We start from the raw sequence: 22,387 nt of genomic DNA, 5'->3' as shown, positions 1-22,387 counted from the left end.
TATGAGTATAAAGGAGGCTGGTATCGCGCCTGATAAAAATCTATTTATTTATGTCACATGGACTTATATAAAGTTTTATACATTTTCTTTTCATATATTTATTATTGTTTTTCTTCTTTAGATATTAGGTTGACTTAGAATGATTCCAAATAATGTACAGGAATAACCTGGTGCTGTTACATGTCAATCATCTGGGGGGGCCACTAGGGGGGCCAATCAGATGACAGGGGGGGCACTGGCCCCCCTGGCCCCCCCTCTGGCTCCGCCACTGGTTTTCCCCCGAAATCGTTGTGTAAATGGGGCCTGAGACTCTGCAGGGTGACCAGAATTAAAGGGGCAGTGCTACATGTTTTCCAGGCACATTGTGCCTTTTATAACACAATCAAGAAACAACAACCTTCAGATGTTATAAAAGAAAATCTGTATATATCAGATATGACTTAAAAGAAATTTGATTTTGTGGTTTAATGCCTTGAAATTGGGCCTCTGTTTCTTGAACTTCACCTTCAGGAAGTCATGGCAACAGCTCCTGTATTAACACTTTAATAACATTTTTACCAACGTTGCATTGAGACTCTGTGAATTGGTGCTTTATAAATAAACTGAATTGAAATTAAATTCATTTATATTTATATTTGTAAGATCAAATTACTATTTTTTTTTGACATTATTCACTAATGATATATTTAATACATACTAATACACTTGTTTCCTAATGAAATTAACAACACATCTAACTAATCATCTAATGATTAGTTAATTTGTTGAATTATGGCATTTATAGACCTCTACAAGTTACTCAAAGCTAACAGCAGAGGGCGTGCGACATTCACGGTAGACATTTATGATGTATTTATTTAGGTCAGAACAGCCAAACAATCACCAAGGCCATCTGCATGCACCTCACTGCGTCCATAGAGAAACTGACTCAGCACAGGGACTTTCTGCACAGGACGTCAGATTAATATCGATTTATTTTCTGGAGGATTTTGAGTGTTTGAATTTTTCCAGGAACATGCAGTTTTACTGTAAGAGTGACACACTGGAACTGTTTAGTCCTTTTTGGACTCTAAATTAGTAAAAGCATATTGTCTCGCCATTTTTCTGGATATCTGGTCAGTTTAGTGAATCCATCCTGACATCATCTGATGAACATGCCGAGTTTTTCTGCGCTCTCTTCGGGCTTTGCGTCCACAGCGGCTGCGCGCTTCCAACCAGCATCATCTCCACGCAGAGCAGCGGAGCTCAGCGCTCAGGTGTCCTAACGGCATCATTTACTGACCGATACCTTCATCACACACGCTTCTAAGATAAAAAAAGAAAAAAGAAAAGAAAGAAAAAAAGATAGAGAGTAAGAAATGTTGCCTGGGCAACGCACCGGTGAGTGAAGGAGGCTGTGGCTGTGGAAGCCGATCTCCCGCTCCGGAGCTTTGAGGTTTCCAAACGTTTCATCGCTGCGCCGGAGGACGGAGACGGGGACCAGGGGAAAATGTACAAAGTTTGCCCGTGTGGTCTTTCAGCGCGATCCCGCAGTAGCGACAGGACATGAGCAGGAATTAAACGAAGAATGCGTTTCATTTGGGATTTATGTTTGATTTTGCAAATATACATCATCTGCAGTTCGTCAGGTAAGGATGCAAAGGAAACTCCCATCATTCACCAGAACCGGCAGATGTAGCTACTAAACAACCAACAATAAAACACAGAAAAAATAATATAATAATAATAATAATAATAATAATAATAATAATAATAATAATAAAATACACTTCAGGTTTATGAGGCTGCTGTAGTTCAGACATGCAACGTTTTCATAGTAGCTGCCACTCAGGTTGTAATGTCAGCTTCTTCTTCTCTGGTTTTTATACTGTTGATTACAACAAGTCCGGACGTGTTGGGCAGAGTTGGAGCACTGAGTCCGCGCTCTCACACACCATAAGCCGACACTTTGATCACACTCTTACAGCGCATGCATATGCATAAAACAGCTCATAATACAGAGAGCATAGCGAGTCACACACAGTAAATATATAATTCATGAATTCAAGAGCTGCAGCTGTTTGTACCTCATATCAGCGGACAGAATTCCCACTGGATGAGTTCAGACTTCGTACATAATTACGAAAAGTTACAAACTGGTTGGACTGGTTATTTTCATAATTTCAGCTAAATATAGAGAAACAGAGTGAGAGAAACCATTTTATCAAATAATGGAGAATACATTAACATACACACACATGTGCACGCACCCACCCACACACACACACACACACACACACACACACACACACGCACGCACACACACACACACACACACACCCATGTATATATATATATATATATATATATATATATATATATATATATATATATATATATATATAGAAATAGAGTTGTTCTTTTCTCAGTGTCTGACAATAAATATGTCTAAATTTTTGATATTTTAGGGCAGCTGGGATTAACAAAATGGACATCTTATTAGATGCCAAAATAATAAAAGGTAGATTTTTCAAATGTCTTTTCAGCATCTTCACTTTCACATTCAAGTATTTGTTGGATTTTCCTTTGAATCCATTTTCGAACACTGCTGATTTCCTTCAAGAAGCTTTTGATTTGCTGGAAATTTGGCTCTAAGCAAACCCAAGCTTTGTAGATAGTTATCATTGATACTCACTGAATGTATGTAAACTTTGAGTTCAAGGAAGGTTACAAAAAATGTCTAAAAAATGTTCTCACTATGTTTTATGGCATTTAGGAAATATAAATAATTTTGGTAAGTCTACCTGACATTGAAAACGAGAGGTTTGGTCAGATTTAACTTCAGACAGTAAGAAAAAAAGAGTGTTTTTTTCTCTTTATTTGGTATTCTGGTTTCAACTGTTAACCAGCCAGAAGCAATAGAAGTTACTCGCCTCAATCTCTGGTGTTTCAGCATTTGATGAAACTTTGACTAAATAACTCTCTGTCAGTTCTGGATTTCTGTCTTGGTTTCTTTCTTTCACCTGCTGAGTCAAACTCTACCCAGATCTGTGAAATGGCTATCAAATTATGGACTGAAAAATGATTACACATTGCAATAATATTTAACGGCACATTTCTATGGCTAAATTGTATTGAAAAGGAGAAAACCAGTAATCCCCGTTGAGTTTCTAACCTCCTGATGTTGAAGTGTTCTGGACCAGAGACAGCATTGATGGCTTCATCTCCCGCAGCAACAATCCTTAGGCCAGGTATGACGATGCAAGCTGACTGCCAATTGGTTTTTTTTTTCCCACAAACACAATAAAACTAAAGTCAGATCTTGGACTGAAAACTGAGAATCAAGTTCAGTTTTATATTGTCTGTGTTTTTATTTTTTATTTTTTGACTTTGAAGTCAGGGTCCCTGATGGCTCACCCTGGTTTCCAATCCCACAACAAACAATAAGCAAATGCTACTAACTTCTCCACTTTCAAGTGGAACATAGATCCATTTTCTCCCTTTAGAGTCAAATCTAATGCAGCACTAACACAAACATACAAACACTAGAACTGTATCAAATCATATACTTTATGTAGAAAGTCTGTTTATTTCCTGTCTTTCACAGTAAAGAGGATTTTCCGTGAAAGGCTTTTGGTGACGCTGCCTGAAGTCGAGCGGTCCATGTAACATACATCTAAGATTTATGAAAGCCGAGTTCAGTTTTCATTTCAGCTCCGGCCTTCTCTTTCAGAAATGACATTTCTGTTTGTCTAAATTGGTTTCCCAGATTTATTTCTTGAGCCGCAAAAGTTTTCAGTGACAGAAGTTCCACACACAGATTGCATCAGTGTGGAGAGGAAGTGACTGGAGAGTGTAAAGCTCTTCACACTGTTCAGTTTGTATTTTGGTAACATGCTAAACCCACTGATTCATCTTTGTGTTTATTCAGAAATCAAACGTACTTCATTTTTGAATAACATTTCTGGTTCTTGTGGTGGGTCTAAATAAACTCATGACTTCTTTTTGGTAATGTTATTGAAAACACATAAGCACCCTCTTCTAATGTACAGTGGAGACTGTCAGAATTGTTATTTTTAATAAAATAACTTACATTTGAAGAAGTCACGACATTACCCTCAAATTCAATATTAATCATTGCTTACAACTCACAGCTGCCTTCATGTTTTCTCTTTAATAGTGGTATTCATCTCTTTTTGCTTTGCCAGGGAGTTTTAAAAAAAAGAGCTTTGATATGAAAGAGAATTTTGAGCAGTCTTTAAGGATCTTATTAAAACCCTCGCATTCTCTTTTTTCTCTCTTCACAGCTCAGCCTATTATATCCAAGCTTGATGAGAGTTGGTGGGCATATAAAGATGTGGTCCAGGGAAGCTTTGTTCCAGGTAACCGATTCCCACTTGTCTCACACACAGCGCTGGGCGCGCTGATAGGAAGTGGATCACTGCCATCATGTTTCTGTTGGTGTTCTTCTTTTGCATTTTGAAATTGTGAATTAGAGAGAGGTGATAGAAATAACACAGAACTGCTGGTTCTCGCCGAAGCAGGCTTTCATGCTAACTCGGTTTCCAGCTTTTTCTGGAAGGGGCTGGTGCGCATCAGATTAAACGAAACATCTACACTGGCTTGCAAAAGTATTTATGTCCTATAAACATTTGAATATTTTCACATGTTACAACCACAAACTTCAAGGCATTTTATTGGGGTTTTATGTGACGGGCCAACGCCAATGTAGTTTGGTGGAGGAGGGAAAATATGTTTTTTAATTAAAAATACATTTGTATTGTTCAATACAACACAATGTGAGGCCTACTCATCTGCTCCAGTGGAGAACATTTTGTTACAGCTTAGTGAATCATAACAATGCAGCCAACACCTCTTATGCTTTCTGTGCTCACTTAGGGAAGTGCAATTAGGAGGCAAGGATTCAATTATTTTAAATTAAAAACATTACATCAATATTATACTTAGTGAATCACCAAGAACTTTTGAACCGTAAAGATGATTTTTTTTTTAGACTTCCAACTTTTTTCTTGAACTCTACCTTTTGACCTAAAAATACTTAAGTCTGAATTCTGAGTTTAAAATTAGGATTTGAGTAAAACTTTTCCATTGGTAAGGTTAAATATTATTGGTAGTAGTTGAAATGCTTTTCCAGGAAACTTCATGTATCTGCATATAAACATGTTTTATTAGTGTACTATGGAGACTTCAGCATATATATGCTCATGCCGTTGGGAAGCAGTGTCACCAGGGGGCAAAACTCATACCTCACAGTTAGAGAGGGTAAGTGTCAGAGTTAGGATTAGTATGAGATTACATCAGTGAGATTTGCTGGAGTGAAAGAGCAGGGAGTGTGTTTCTGTGTGCAAACCTCCCTCTGGGAAATTTGAGACTGTAAGTAGGCTCAGTGAGGAGTGTATGACTTTGACTTCAGCCTTTTCATCCTAAGTGTGCTTTCACATGTTGCCTCTCTCTAACTACAATTGTGCTGGCACAGGAGAAATGACTCCTGCAAGCTGTTGTTATGCTACATGTAGGTTGTTCTCATCTTTTGCTGGTACAGTCAAAGCCAGGACGCACACACCTTTTTTCTTTCTTGCTTTCTGAAGTTACATTATTAAGTTCTCTCCTTATAGGTCAGTGAAAATTATCGCAATTATTTATATTTGCTAAATGCCAGAATAATCAGTTAGTTTATCAGATTTATTTATTGATGTTTTCACAAAATCGGAAGTGTGTATGCAGATTGATTACTGTCTCTTTAAACAATGAGGGAAAACAAAAGATGATGATGTCATAGATTTGGAGACTTCTGATAGGTTTACTGAACACATTGGAGACAATTGGAGGAATACCTGTGGATGGACTTTAAGGATGTATATTTCTGTTTTGACATGATGGGGAAGTCAGCAGAAATCCGATATCAGGAAGAGAATCCTGGAGCTGCATCACTCTGGTTGGTCCTGAGGAACAGATGCTGCATTCATCTGTTCAAATTCACATTCAAAAATACCTTATTGATCCTAAAGGGAAATTAAATGCTGTAACTCATTAATTAAAATTCCTCAGAGAGTTATTGTAGATGGTGCTGGCATTTGGCAGTGGTAGCGGTCTGTGTAACAATGAATCTGAAGAAGCTTCTGACTAAAGATACTCTGTTTTCCCAAGACAGTGTCATGAAGAGCATGGTCAGGATTGTCCACAATTTTCTTGATTTTATGAAGAATCCTTCTTTGCATCATCATCTCCAGAGGTTCCACAGTCGTCCCCAGAACAGAACCAGAACCGAACGAGCCTTCTTAATCAGGTTGTTGAGTTTTTTTAGGTCACTGGTTCTAATGCTGCTGCCCTAACAGATGATGGCAGCAGAGATGACTCTCTCAATAACAGACTGATAGAAAATCTGCAGCATCTTGCTGCAAACTTTGAAGGATCTTAGCTTCAACAAGAAATCCGGTCTGTTCAGTCCTGATCTCAATCCTGATTTCAATCGTTGTCAGGTTTGTTGACAGAAGCAACGAACCTGACAACGTTGCTTCTGTCAGGAAGAATGAGCCAGACCTCCAGCATTGGGAAAAGCTCGTGGAAGAAAACTTAACATGTTTGACTCAAGTCAGGCAATGCTACCAAATACTGAGGAAATGTATGTAAAATTCTATTTCTGAACTCTGATATTCTTCCCCTCATTTTTGTGGCATTTAGTGAATAGAAATAAATCTGGTGACTAAACATCTCTGTAACAAGACAAGTTTGGGCTGAGCTAACTCCAGGTTTTTTATGGGGTATATGTAAACTTCTGTATTTTTTATGATCCCCTTATTATCCAGATGAGGCAGAGGCCGAGAGGTTTAGGACATTCTGTGTACCTCAGCAGAGACAGAAATTGGCTGCCATTTGAGGCACATTACAGCTGATAGTCCACTGCAGTTTAGGGGAGAACCAAAATGACTGGAACTTAGTCACAGAGAGGTGGTGAAAATGATAGATGAGAGCGAGTATAGAAGAGCCTCCGTGTTCCACCTGTACGCCTTTCTCTTGTATGAAGAATATCAAGTTAAATCTTGAAATAATTTGCAGTATGCTGGACAGATGAAAGCAGGGGCCGAGCCAGAGGGGTTGGCAGGGCAGCACTGACCACAGATCGAAACTTCAAAGAGCAGATCAGATGATCCATTTTTGAAAATGTAAAAATCTCTAAGAACAAGTCATTTTATTCTTGATATAGTTTTATATTAACTTTTTGAGTACATTTAAAAAAAGTTAAATCATTTGTATTAAGTCATGTTAATATTAATTCTAAAGGTGCAAAATGTTCAGAACACCTATAAATACCCGTTTTAGTGATATTTTTAATATAGAAACAAAATAAAAGGAAAATGTAACAAATAACAAAATAGTGGAGGACAGAAAGTGGTTTTGGAGAAATATAAATCCTCTTGTGTACAATTATCCATCCATCCATCCATCCATCCATCCATCCATCCATCCATCCATCCATCCATCCATCCATCCATCCATCCATCCATCCATCCATCCATCCATCCATCCATCCATCCATCCATCCATCCATCCATCCATCCATCCATCCATCCATTTTCTTTACACCCTTGTCCCTTAGTGGGGTCGGGTGGGGTGCTGGTGCCTATCTTCAGCTTGTGCACAATTAAATATAATAAAAATGGCTAAACACCATTTAGCTGTAAACTTTAGCCAACGAGCAACAAGAAGAAACCAACTTCATGAGAGACTGCATGAAGCCTCAGTGTTTCAGTCTGAACTATATGTCTGCCGCCATGACACCTGACAAAAACAAAAACAAACAGTGAGCAATGAGCGAGGTTGAGGTGTGTTTCCCTGTTCCACACAATGCTCCGTTCTACTGTTGTGGCGAGTTAACACACAGAAATATCCCTCAGCAGCTATAGAGACACTAAGCTTCATAATTTGCTTTACTTTTGTAGTAGTTGGATGTTTCAGGTAAATCATTAAAGGTCCTTAATGATTCCCCATCCTGTCTCTGTCGCTCCCCGCAGCAGGTTGAGGGGTGTCAGCTTCAGTTCAACACAATCTGGACAGGTAACCAAACTGTTTTAGACTTTGTATAAGGATATAAGGACAGACAACAGATTTTAGAAGGCATGTGTTTTTAGGTACCAGATTAGAGGAACAGATTATTTTCTGCGTCTTGGTAAAGCTTTGCCTACTTTCTGACCACTGCTTGTATTAAAGACCAGCTCCACCATCAGATATCATGGAGCAGTGGAGAGATTTTGGCAGAATGAACCTGTTCCTGCCTCTCTTTCTGGCACTAACAATTACAAAAATTATTTTGATTTGTTTTACTTTTTCATGACACAAAATGTACAGGAAGTATTTAATAATCTACCAGAAAACCTAAATACATTTGACATTGTGATAAACCTAAAGTGACCCTTAAAACTAATAAAAGGGTGAAATACATACTGTGAATTAACAACAAACAACATTTTGTCCTGGAACCACAGGTTGAAAACCCTGAGGTCACTCAGTTTCTGGTGCTGAGGCAGTTGAACAGGTCCAGCAAGGCTGTGGGGTTGGGTGGGTGGGATTTGGGATTATTGAAGATGGCTGAAATTGTCAGGCTGCTTGGTTTATTCTTTGGGTCGGTGACTTTGGACATGGCAGAACAGGGTTTGCTCTCTGTGGTCCGTCAACCCCACCGGATTGCTTAAGCGCTTAAGACCGCTGCAGACCGCTGAAGACCGCTGCAGAACGCTGGAGACCGCTGCAGACCGCTGGAGACCGCTGGAGACCGCTGAAGACCGCTGGAGACCGCTGAAGACCGCTGAAGACCGCTGAAGACCGCTGCAGACCGCTGAAGACCGCTGCAGACCGCTGAAGACCGCTGCAGAACGCTGGAGACCGCTGAAGACCGCTGCAGACCGCTGGAGACCGCTGAAGACCGCTGGAGACCGCTGGAGACCGCTGAAGACCGCTGCAGACCGCTGAAGACCGCTGCAGACCGCTGGAGACCGCTGAAGACCGCTGGAGACCGCTGCAGAACGCTGGAGACCGCTGAAGACCGCTGCAGAACGCTGGAGACCGCTGGAGACCGCTGAAGACCGCTGCAGACCGCTGGAGACCGCTGCAGACCGCTGGAGACTGCTGCAGAATGCTGGAGACCGCTGCAGAACGCTGGAGACTGCTGCAGAATGCTGGAGACCGCTGGAGACCGCTGCAGAACGCTGGAGATAACGGGAGGGTTAAACTAAAGCAACCAGAGACTGTCTTATACTTATAAAGAAGATTGAAGTTCATAACACACCAAGCAAAGTCTATGGTGACGTGATAGAGAAATTAGACTGGCTGAAGGTCCAGATGGAACGATGTTGAGACCCTTGTTGTCCCCCCACCAACACACACACACGCACACACACACACACACACACACACACACACACACACACACACACACACACACACACACACACACACACACACACACACACACACACACACGCACACACACACACACACACGACACAGGCATTTTCAAAGCTGTTTTCCAAATCAGTCTTTATGTGTTTTGAAGGAGTTTTAGAGTCAAGGATCTGTCTGTCTGAGCACACTTATGTTTCCTGTGTGCAGCAATGGCAAGAATCAATATCTGTCAAATAAAACCCTAAGCTAAGGCATTCCAGGAAAGACTTTGCCTTTAGAGAGTTTCTAGGAGTACATCAGATATGTCAGTGCTTCTCTGAAACAAGTCAAGGTGGGTTTAGTCCCTACTTAGAAATGCCTTTCTGGGGAGGTATTTGAGACCTGGCCCAGTGGAAGAGGCCCTCAGGGTTCACCCAGGACCTGCTCACATCTCGTAGCTGCCTAAGGAACGCCTCAGGGTCGTCTCAGATCAGCATGATGGGAGGACAGAGGTCTGGGGATGTCTGCAGACGAGCAGTCTCCATTACGCTGTGTTGAAAAAGAGTACAAGTAATGGACGCTGATCTCAACAGTCCAACAGAGCTCTCATATCTAAAACCGTTCCCTGTCACTGTTCCAACAGGTTGTTGGAACAGTGACACAAATTAGTGTGTGTGTGTGTGTCCAGTCTGTCAACTAGAACTTCTACACTGAAGGTGTGAGATCAAAGTATGTTATCACATGAACAGTAACGTAACACTTATTGGAGTGTCATTAAGAGCATCAAAACCTTACTAAAACCCAAACATGCACTGCTTGTGTGTTTTATAGAATGTGCGTTTGTAAGCTGTTTGGTCTGTTCATGCATCCCTAAATGTTTTTTTGAAAGCATTACTATTTAGTGGTTGTGTGTACTTTGTGCTGCTGCTCGGCCTCTGCTGTTGGTTCTTCTCTTCCTGGTTATCCAGGCTGTTTCTCAGCAGCTTGTATTTCTTCTCTGAAGTGAAAGTGAGTCTGGGAGCGATGGTAGAGGGCCGGGGATCGTTAGGAGAGGCTGTAATTGATTTATTTCAAATTGAAAGCTTTGTGTTTCTGTACATCGCCTCCGTCCATGTTGATGTCAGCCGATCTCTGTCGCCCTCTGTCATTCCCCATCCTGTCTCTGTCGTTCCCCGCAGCAGGTTGAGGGGCGTCAGGATCATCTTCAGTTGTACGGTTCTTATGTATTTTTGATCACATCTGTGTCTGGTTGTCTCCCTGTCTCCTTTCATCTGCTTCCTCTGCTCGGCTGTATTCTCTCTCATCTCTGCTGCCCTTTCAGCTTCTCTCCCTCCTCATTTTTGTCTCTTTGCTAATATTTCTTACATGTCCACTTTTTCTATTGCCTTAACCTCCCCACCTATTATCCACCAACCTCTTGTAATTTTCCCCTAACTTCTTAATTCATGAAGTAGTCCTTTTGTTATGCTTTTTCCTCCCTGCCTTTGCCTTCAGACCTGAAGATGTCTGAGTCAGTCAGCTGAGTTTACCGTCTCCTGGGGGATAAGCTGAACTCTCAGAGGAAAACTGGACTCTGGTCTGTGGTTGAACGAGTCTGACAAGATTGATTCCTAAATAAACATTTAGCTGACCATAGACCTGATGTTAGAGATGTTATTTTTTAAATTATGTTTCAAAATAAATTGTTCCTGAGTGTTTTTGACCGCACATCATTCCAGTAGCCTTTGTCATGTTTGCTGTTCCTCTTTTGTAAGTTATTGCTTATGCAATTCAAACTATCTGACATCCTTTCATCTTGACTGGAAACATTCAGTTTCGTCATGTGATTGCAACTAGTTAACATGAAACGTCAAAAATCATGCTGAGTAAAGAATCATCCAGTTGGTGCGACCCCTACTGCCTGGTGCTGCATAAGTTATCTATCAGTCTGAAGTTGATGCTCAGGAAGAGCAATGTGGGTGTCCCATCAGCCTGGCAGTTCCTGAAATGACAAAAAAAATCCAGAAAAACATAAAATGTGTAAAAGTGCATGCAGTGTCCATTCACACCGTCCTGGGATTGAAGGATAGTTAAAAAGCGTTGGAATAAAAACACTTCAATCACATTAAAATGTGATTAAAGGGCAGTATTATGTCTTTTTCAGCTACATAGAATAATTTTATAGCACAATTAAGTTACTATGTTACCTTCTGTTATAAAAATGCCATATACATCAAGCATGGCATAAAAGAAATCTGACTTTAATGCCTTGAAATTGGGTCTCTGTCTCATGAAAAACTTCTACTCTTTCTGAAACTCTGTCTTCAGAAAGTCATCACAACGTGGCTCCTCTATTAACCCTGAAACAACATTTTTACCAGCGTTTCACTGAGAAGTAGCTCCTGTAATGAACTCAGCAGATGCTCAGTTCCACCAGGTGTTTGCTAATTGCTGCTAGCTAGTCTGAAGGAGCTGGGTGGGGAAGTCACAGAGGAGATGCCTACTCTGTGAGGAGGAAGCTTGGAAACTGCTTTTGAGCTGTGGCTCAAAGACGGCGCACGGTTCCTGCAATCGTTTTGCATGGCTGAATGGTTGCCATGGAGATTAAAGAATTTCTCAAACATGCATGAAAGAATCAAAGCAACACTCTAGGTATGTTTTTGATGAGGGAATAATATTATAGCTTAATGTAGAGCTAAAAAAAGGTGAATTTTGCATAATGCTGTGCTTTTAAAGTTCAGGATGTGTCTGTATTGTGTTGATCTGCTGTGATTCTACTGTGTCATCTGTATTCAGTTCAGTCATATTTATGATGGATTAAATCACAAATGCTGGCTGTCCTAAGAACATCACTGGTAAACTCCTGACTTCTGTTTCAGTTCCACATATCTATTTAGACTTTGCTTTGTTTTTGTAAAAACGGTTCAATTTGCAAAAATATTTCCTCCCATGTGTTTGATGGATTCTATGTCTTCCTGCTAGAATTAAAATGCACAGTAAGTTGTTTAAATATCTCATGCTGCCAGAAGAGGAAAGAAATACCTCAAAGAATTTTTCTCGCATTTTCTCCCATCTGTGACTTCATGAAGAAACGAGTTGTGTTTTGCTGGCCAGCAGGTCTGAAAGCGGCCGCCCAGAGAGGCGCTGGGAATGTGGACTGCTTTTGGCTTCAGCCTGTAGTATTTGGATTCTGTATTCCCTTCAAACTTTTGAATTTGTCTTCTCTCTTGGCTGCGTGCAGCAGACTGAATAAACAGTCGGGTTGCCATTCTCCAACACCCAAGCTGTCTGCCCAACATTATTAATGGTAGCAGAGAGTGGGTAGCCTTTTTGAAGTACCAACGTCTTGGAGAGAGACTGCAAAAGCTAGTTTATATTTAACCCAGACTTGCAGGAAGTGGGAGCAATATATGGCCTGTTAAACAGTAATCAATCATTTCTTAAGATAGCATCAGAATAATTAAATAGAGTGCTGTTTTTTTTATGTGCCAGCTCCTCAATCTTTATCTTCCACATTCTGCTTTGAATATTCCCTCCAAAGCTTTCCTTGTCTGAATGTTGGTTTGATGTTTTCTAACCTGAATCAACTGAAGCTTGAAGGAGTCTAGATGGAGTATGGAATATGGTAAACAAGACAACCTATTGTTTGTGGACTCCCTCTAAGATAAAACCTGTGTTTCTGTGAGCCTGAAGAGCAGAAGACGGAGGAAGTGTCTGTCAGGGAAGTGTTTATGAGGAAGAGAGGAAGAAAAGTGAGCGCTCGGGGGAGCTGCCCTTTCCTCCTGATACATCTCCACTCCTGCTCCAGCCGTGTGTTTCTCTGAGTGTGTCCACTCCACGCTGTAAAACGGAGAGGAAAAGTGAGGGAGCACCCAGGGGGTTCTCAGCTCTTGCCAGCGTCAACAGCTGGAAAGGGATTAGAATTTAAAGGAAAACCAATGCAATTCCTCCCTTAATTATTGGGTTAAATTGAGTGTTTAAGGATCTTTATGGTGTTTTTGTCCTCTTTATGAAGCGGCTAATTTCAGCACAGGCCATTATTGTTCCACATGGGGAAATGTCTGTGCAAGGGCAGCAAACTACAGGCAGTCAAAGTAAGTAGATTTACACAAAGATAGAAGATCCCTCATCGCTGTTTGGACTGAATTTATTTCTTGGTTTTAAAACTCACTGAAGTCACATTTTACAGATTATTAAAGGGTCAGTATTATGTAAATTTGACTTTTTTGAGCTTTATGGAAACCATTCAGCTGTTAAAACGCCTGGCTGGTCGTAGCCCCACCTTTAAAGATGGAGCTCCTCCTCAGAGCTGCAGTTTCCTAGGTTCAGAGCTTCCTCCTTACAGAGCAACCCTAACCCCTGCCACTCCTCCACTCAACTTCTTCAGACTAGCCAGCAGCAATTAGCAAACATCTAGTGGAACTGTAGAATGGCTTAGCTCATTATAGCAGCTACTTCTCAGTGAAACGCTGGTAAAAACATTGTTAAAGGGTTAATAGAGGAGTCATGCTGTGATGACTTCCTGAAGACAGAGTTCCATAAAGAGTAGGAGTTTTTTAAAAGACAGAGGCCCAATTTCAAGTCAAAAGATTTTAGGTCATTTTTGATTTATACAGTATTTTTAGGTACTTGATTTGCGCTATAAAATTACACTATGTGCCTGAAAAACATAATACTGCCCCTTTAAATGTGCATCTAGGAGACTAGAATGAATACATTCATGCAGATGAGTGGATGTTAACTTTGGTCTTACAAGTAGGAGTTTCCTAGATCCCATTAGAGATGAAGGGACAGAAAAAGTGAGGAGCTTGACAGATGCCATCATTTCATATGTATTTGTGTATGAATGGGTTTTACTCCTGAGTCTGTCTGCTTTGGGTGTCATATCACAGCTCAGGGTTGCATTCTTTTGAGTGTGCTGTAAGTAGGACACCAAGTTAGTGATCAGAAGGGCCTCTGGGTTCCTCCATCTCTCCCTCACTATTGGGTGCACACACACACACACACACACACACACACACACACACACACACACACACACACACACACACACACACACAAACACACACACACACACACACACACACACACACACACACACACACACACACACACACACACACACACACACACACACACACACACACACACAGAGACTGTTCTTATGCATATATTTCCCTCTCTTTGTCATTGTCATGCAGTTTCCCTCGCCGTGCCTTTCCCCTTCTCATTCCGTCTCCATAAACCCTCTCTGGCTCAAAGCCTCTCATACTCACACGCTCATTCTCTCATGCACACGTCGCACGGCCACAAGAGAGGGAAAAAAGTGTAAGAAATGAAGAGAAGTAGCAGGATCAAGAGGAAAAAGGAGGAGGAGGAGGAAACTACATTCCTCCCACGCAGTAGAGCTGATAGGAGCAATTTTAGATGGGACCAAAGGACAGAGGAACAGCGAGGCTGGAGGAAGAAAGAGGAGAATAAAGGACAAAAGAGAGAATAGAATCAGGGGAAGGGAATGTGGAATGAAGTTATGATACTCTGTCTTAATAATCTCATTTAACTTGCACAGAATGCCTGATGGCTGTCTGCTGCATTTTTTCAATTACTTAGCAAAGTAATGACATTAGAGCTGGTTCTAGCAGTGATTATGACACGACTGCTATATGTTCCTATTTAACCGGACCGCCGTGGGACGGACGGGAATCTGCTCTGTGGGACAATGTGTCTGCCATCTGCACATCAGCTCCTGTTTTAGCCGCAAGGTGGAATGTGTCTTAGTGCTGTGACACTTTCTGATATTTCTATTACAAGGTGTGGGTGTAATTAAAATGTCCCCACTGCCATTTCTAAACAGCCTCCACCCAGGCAGAAACGTTTACTCCTGGAAAAAAGAGTTTGACTTACTTAACTGTATCTTTCACACGTATTCATAATGCAGCAATATGCCGCGCTTATATCACCCCCACCAGAAAACACATGAGGGGCAGAGTGAAATGTATTTTGAAGATGTGAAACTTTCCACCTTCTGCTGTGATGATGTTGGTTAGCTCTGAAAGCATCTACTCTGGCCCCAGAACCAGGTTCTGTCCCTGCAGAACGTTGCTGCTGCTGTCTGGGCTGACGGCTCCTCCACATTTCACATACACCAGAAAACCTGATTAGTTCTTACTTAAAAAAAACAAAAACTAAATGCAAACTCATTGCTTCAAAGTTTTTTAGTGTTCATTATTTGATTGAGTAACATAATTAGCATTGTGCAATTTTAGTGAGTGACAAACTAAGGCAATAGTAGCACCTATTAGCACTCATATAATTTAAAAGGCAATTCTACTAAGTAAATTAGTAGAATTCCTAACCCTAGGAAAGAGTTTTTTTTTTTTTTTTTTTTTTAATTTAAAGAAAAAAGTTCCCCAAATTGATCTCTCCTATTATTCTGGTGTTTTACAAATGAAACAAAAGTGTTGGTAAATCTAAGAGTTTAGTCTGATTATTTTTTTATGCAATGTATAAATATCTGGTTTTAGCTGGATGTTATGGCTTTCAACCAGCTTGTTTTTCACTTCTCAAGTAACTGAGCACAGCTGTTACTTTAAATATGTTTTTAGTGAAGTTTGATGGCTGAAATGCTATCTATATGAAGGAGGACTTGCACTCCCGTGGCATAATAATAATAATAATAATAATAATAATAATAATGATGATGATGTATTTTATATCTTTTGTATCTTTTATTGTTTGTAATCCAGTTAAAGTGTTGTGACTGAGTCAGTTATCACAACTGTCCACCTGATTCTTCAGTGGTCAAACTCTCCGTCACGTTTTTAAACGTCACGTTTCAGAACGTTGTTGATGAACACAGACTGGACTGAACTGTGCTGATCAAATACCTCAGCCTTTGGTATCTGTCTGGAAAGAGAACAAAAAAAAAAAAGAAGCTCGGAGCCGCATACATCATTGTGATGCTGTCCTTGAGTCCTTGAAGAACGTTGAAACTGTCCATCATCGGATACTTGTGGGACTCACTTAAGTCAGTGAGAACAGGAAGCTGAAAGAGGAAAACGGAGCCCAGTCTCATTACTCCTCTTTCAGGAGGTGGCCCTTTTTGGTTTAGGCTCAAAGAAAAATGTCCTGCTAATTTCAGATGCTAGAAGGGAACATTGGGCCGGCTGGGGGCCAGGTTCATCCCTAGGAGAGCAGAATTTAAATCATTTTCACACGTCAAAGGCCAGTGCTGATGCCCGATGTCTCTTCCATGCTGTGCAGTGTTTCTGAGTGAAATTACTTTAGGCGTGCTGAAAAAGATGTTGATAAAGACAAACGCAGCAGGTTAGGAATACATTCCAGTTATTAGCATCCACTTAAAGCAGCATGTCAGTACTCACAAGGCTTTCAGCTGATTACTATTATTGCCATTATTATTGCATCTGTACTTTTTATTGAACCATACAGACTTGGCAAGCAGTACCTCTTACATTTGGGCTTTCTCCCACTAACCCTGCCCACCACACCACCACAGAACTCTAAACTTTGCTAAGTTAACCAGCTACAGTTTAAAGCAGATGTGTGGTAATCTGATTATAGAGCTACACAGCCAGTCTTCTGGTGTCACCATAGCGATATCTCACTCGATCACACAGAAACAGACCACCTACAGTTTCTCTAATTCAAGCAAATGTAACACAAGCACACTTTCCATTTACCACTGCCTAGCAGACCAAGTCAGAATTAGAAAAGTAGAATCCATACAAAAACCACATGAAGACAAGCCATGGGAATTAGAAATTGAAAACAGCAAAATTAAATAAATAAACAAATCGGCCAAACCATGTTAGCTCACCAAGTAGACAATCGACTTTGTCTACTTAGACAAAGTAGATTCAGTCTTAACTGAATCTACTTTGTCCATTCTGACGAATCTGTTCTAAATCCATCTTTGTCTTCCAAAAATCACTCTTGTGATCGTTAGCTTAAGGGAAACTTCTTGTTTTGTTGTTTGTTGTTTTGCTTTAGTGAAGGGATCTGCAGCCTGATCCCTGTAGTGAAGGGATCTGCACCCTGCAGATCCTTTCACTACAGAGATCTGCACTTGTGTCTAGTCACAAGTGGCTCTTTAGACCTTCCACAATGTCTAAAGAGCCTTGTGGAATAACTTTGGTTGAAAATAATATAGATTAAATATATTATAATACTTACCAATTCAGGTTTTAGCAGTTTTCACTTTTTCTGTCATGGAATAATTTTATTGAATTTCCTCAACTAAATCACAATTAATATAACTTTAATATTTTTTTTTAGATCTGATTGCAATAAGTGTTGAGTGGCAGCATCACCTTCTCCTGGACGAGCATAGTGTGTGTCACTGTGTTGTTGACTTTGCAGCAATCCTTCATACTTACCGTGCATGTAGTAACAGTGAAAAGGACAATAGAACCTGAACCTGAACCTGGACCTGGACCTGAACTGGCTCTGTGTGAACGACCACCTACCACCACCAACTGGGAGTTTCCAAATATAGAGCACACACACACACACACGCACGCACACACGCACACAGTTAAACACAAAGCACTGACCCAGGAGTACATTCTGTGTCAGAGAACCAGTAGAGAGTTAATGGCAGCAGTAGCTCCAAAAGTGGCTTCTAGGACAAGAACACAGCTAAGCAGATGAGCTCGGAGCTCATTTTCCAGTCTACAGGATGGAATTGAGCACATGCAGTTTGTTGCAGCAAAAGATCAGTCAACAGCTTTGCATAGGAAAGAGACAGAATCAAACACTGAAAGGCAGGGCCAAGTCTATCATCTATAGAAGGAGGACATTTAGTTATTGCAGCAGCAGCTCAGCTTCCTCCAGGAAGACATCCAAGGTAAAGAGAAGGCCAAGCCAGAAAACGATAGAGAGGACAGACAGCTAATGTCAGAAATACTGCAGACAGTGAACAAATGGATGGTAGAAATCACAGAGTGTTCCTTACTTTGGTCACTTTGTCCTCCAGCAGATAAGTCTTCAGCAGGATGCCAATAGCGATAGTCATTCTTAGCCATTCTTCATTGAGAAATTAAACTTGTGCCTTAAAAAATGCTACAAGTAAGACCAATCACAATATAACTATCATAATAACAAAACAGGTGAATGGTCAATAACTCTTATATGGAGATTTTAACATCATTATTCACAAAGGAGAATGTCTGCAGAGAATCATTTCTCTAGCTCTGTGACCGTTTGGTAGAACAAATACAGCAGAAGCAGGAGGGAGGGAGACTGTTTACCTGATGCACAAAATCCTCATTTAAAGACGTCGGTCTGCATCACTTTTGTGCATGTGATCAACTGCACTTGTAGTCTATGTAGACCACGTGCAACATGCCCAATTACTGCATTTACAATTTATCTCCTGCCAGGTAACATTTTTGATCAGGTAACATGGTTTGAGCATGTTTTGTTTTTATGGTTGGATCCCAACAGCTGGGATCCAACTTTGTCACTCATTAAACAAGGAATCAGTGCTTAATATGTAGCTTGCAAATTAAGATATATTTTTGTTTTTGTATTTTCACATTTTGCCACATCACTCATGTCTTTGTTTTGCCTGGACATATTGAGACAGACCCACACAGCAGTTTATAGCTTTGAAATGAAGGGAATGTACATGGTTTATAGCATACTTTACTGAGTAAAACCTGGATGGGCTGCACTGTGTAGATTGTAGAATCATCTTCACTGCTTTAAGAGCTGCAGGATTTTTAGGGTATCTCTAAAAGGCATACTGTACAATACTGAGATATGGAATACTCAGTATTAATGATGAGAAAAATACGGCAAATTGTTTATGATGTTGCAAGAACAATAAAGACCAATGATTCATTTTAATAACATTATAATAGAGCAAAACCAGTAAGCCGTTGCCAAGCCAGCAGATTTTTAGATTAAAGATAAAAACTGTACATTACACGTGTTAGCATAGTTCATCAATGATAAAGAATATTAAACCAGGCCACCCCACTGCAGAATGCATCAACATGCCTGTTCAATTTTCATGCTTCTGCAGATTTTTGCATCATATAGTTATGATGGTCAGGCTGAGGAGGCAGAGTTTATAGTTTCTATTCAACTTCAAGCTAGGTGTGTAAAAAAAATAAAAAAATAAAAGAAGAAACCTGTAATCCCCAAAGCTCAAATGAGTAAAGTGTTTTCGTACAACAGCATGTGATTATGCAAAGTTGTCATAGGGTCATGAGCGTCATACTGAAGTCACAGCTGTGTTGGTTCTCTTGCAGAGGTGCACATTTGTGGTATCCATGGTGTGTCTGAGCTGTTTCATTTGTTTAGATTTTTTCCCCAATATGTCCAAAAACTATGAAAATCTGATTTATGTGGATAATAAACTGGCTACAGAGACTCGTGCATAAGAAAGTGATGTTTCCGAACCAAAGGCTGATAGTATTAACTTAAATGAATGCTATATTAATCTTGAAATGTGCAGCACATGTAATATTTTCTTACAACCACAGAGAAGCTGATCAAACATTTCACTTAGAAGAGCAACGAGGAGGAGCGGCGTTGTCGGCAAGCTGCCAACAGCACATCTGACCATCTGTAGCTGCTGGGTGAAGTTGCCTGCTTGAGTGCACTGGAATGATTCAATTTTGATTTATCTTTATACAATGAGTGTGAAGTTTTATTTAAATGTAAGAATAAATGTCTCAGTTTTTCTTGTTCGACAGCTAGTCTTCCATGTAACAGCTCAAAGTCAGTCAGACTAAATGGAAAACATTTGATTCTAAGGCTGCTTGCTGTGATTGTTGTGATCATAAATATGCTAAACTATGGATGGCTTTTCACCAATACACATTTAAGTATTTCATTTAAATGTGGGCAAATGAGGTACAGATCTCTCTTTGCGAGAATTTTAATATTATGGTCGATGAGCAAACTCTCAGTCCTATAAAGAAATATTTGCCCCCTAACAGATTTCTTTATTTTTGGCTTTTTCTTTTGCCATGAAAACCAAAGCAACCTGGTCCTGTGGGAAACACAGAACCCATCGTTCTTCTGCACAGCAGCAACTACAAGTGGAAGTTTAGCCCACTGTCCTTTTTATCATTTTAATTCAGCAACAGTAGATGGATTTCCACCATCAACCATTTTAAAGTAATACCAAATTGACTTTATTTAAGTTTGGACTTTGACTAGACCACTCAAAAACCTTAAGTTACTTTTTGGTGTGTCATTCAGAGGTGGAATTGCTGGTGTCCTTTGGATGTTTGGCTTTTTGCATACACCAACGTGGTTGGTCTTCCATGTAACAGCTCAAAGTCAGTCAGACTCAATGGAAAACATTTGATTCTACAGCTGCTTTCTCTGGTTGTTGTGATTAACAACCAGAGAAACACCAACATGGTTGGTTTATGTCATCACACACTGATAACCACGCCCTCCTTCAGAGCACAATTCATGGTTTCACCAATTAGAACACGTTCAGGTTGTGAAGACACAAAGCAGTCATAGACCTTTACATTACCACCAGTATGTGTGATAGTCTGTGTTAATATAATATAATATAATATAATATAATATAATATAATATAATATAATATAATATAATATAATATAATATAATATAATATAATATAACATAACATAACATAATACAGAGGGACAAGTTTAGGATCAGTCAGTTCACTTGTGAAGTCTATCTAATAATAATAAATCAATCTTCTAATCTGTAAATTTACATCATCTAATTAATGAGAAACGTCACGTTCAAGAAAACAGACGAGGAAATTAAAGAATTATCGGTGACACTTTATTTGAAGGGGGGCGAATAAGAGTGACATGACACTGTCATAAATATGACATAACACCTGTCATGAACATGAATAAGCCTTCATGAATATTTATGACTGTTGTCATAAAGCGTCATTCGGGAAATTATGACACTTTTAATACAAAGTTGACATTATTCAAAATGTCTTTGTTGTGACAACTTGACATTAACCAAGAAATCATTACTGATATAAATTTGTTATAAAAGTATTACTGATTGCACTTTAAAAGTTAGGTAACTTTATGTTATTAAAAGTAAAGTTTAAACAGTAATGATGTCTTGGTTAATGTCAAGTTGTCATAATAAACATTTTGAAAAATATCAACTTTGTATTAAAAGTGTCATAATTTACCTAATGAGGCTTTATGACAACAGTCATAAATATTCATGAAGGCTTATTCATGTTCATGACAGGTGTTATGTCATGTTTATGACAGTGTCATGACAGTCTTATTCGCCCCCCTTCAAATAAAGTGTTACCAAATTATCAACTTCAGCAACTTCAAAGAAATAGAAAAATAACAGACTATCACACATACTGGTGGTAATGTAATTTTTCTTTCTATCACTACTACTGCACTTTTTTCCATTCTTCAACAAAATAAATTCAATGATTTTTTTTTTAATTTCTAAATACAACTTTATTCCCATCACTAGTTTAATTTGGGTTTCCTCTCTGGAACATAAGTATCTGTGTATGTTTATGGTTGGATTTTTGAATTAATAAGTTTAAGGAAGAAGCCTCCTTTATACTTCTGCTTATTAAAATACTTTATTTTTGCTGAGACTGGTTCGTAACATGCTGGTTTATCTTTTTGTTTTGTCAGAATAATTAGAGATTGTCCTATTAAAAAAGATGATGCTGTCATGACAAATTCTTTACCAGCACTTCAGATGAGCTTCATATACATTGCTCTAATTAGGCTTATTATTCACAGGTCAGTTTGGGGTATTTTATCCAGCCTAGACTATGTTTTTTATATCATGTGGAGCCTCGCCGTTACGCCTGTTAACACATGATTAATGAAACATCTTGGCAAACTATAATGCAGAAAACGTTTTCCAGGAGGCATCATGGTTCACACTGGGAGGTTTTACAGTCACGCTCTCTGTCTGACTCTTTAAATATGACCTTTGTCGTAGTGCTGAGCATCAACACAGCTTGAGTCAAAGTCGGAGAGACAGCCGAACTGTAGGAGGGAC

At 39.7% G+C, this 22,387-nt stretch overlaps 1 protein-coding gene across 2 annotated transcripts in view; it reads left to right on the top strand.

The window, feature by feature from the left end:
- The first annotated feature begins 869 nt into the window (after positions 1–869).
- The window catches only part of LOC103468161 (carbonic anhydrase-related protein 10-like), a 90,816-nt gene continuing 69,298 nt past the window's right edge, over positions 870–22,387 (top strand). Inside the window, exons 1-2 of one of the 2 annotated variants that reach the window (XM_008415046.3) lie at positions 870–1,628; positions 4,287–4,361. In XM_008415046.3, the coding sequence (XP_008413268.1) occupies positions 1,568–1,628; positions 4,287–4,361 (136 nt within the window). In that variant the 5' untranslated portion in view covers positions 870–1,567. The remainder of the gene's footprint in view (positions 1,629–4,286; positions 4,362–22,387) is intronic. The other variant, XM_008415047.3, reaches the window with a different exon arrangement.

This window comes from Poecilia reticulata, chromosome 8 (assembly GCF_904066995.2).
Source record: "Poecilia reticulata chromosome 8, P_reticulata-male-v2, whole genome shotgun sequence".
NCBI classification, from domain to species: Eukaryota; Metazoa; Chordata; class Actinopteri; order Cyprinodontiformes; family Poeciliidae; genus Poecilia; species Poecilia reticulata.
The sequence above is the reverse complement of the archived record's forward strand: the minus strand, read 5'-3'. Positions and strand labels throughout refer to the sequence as shown.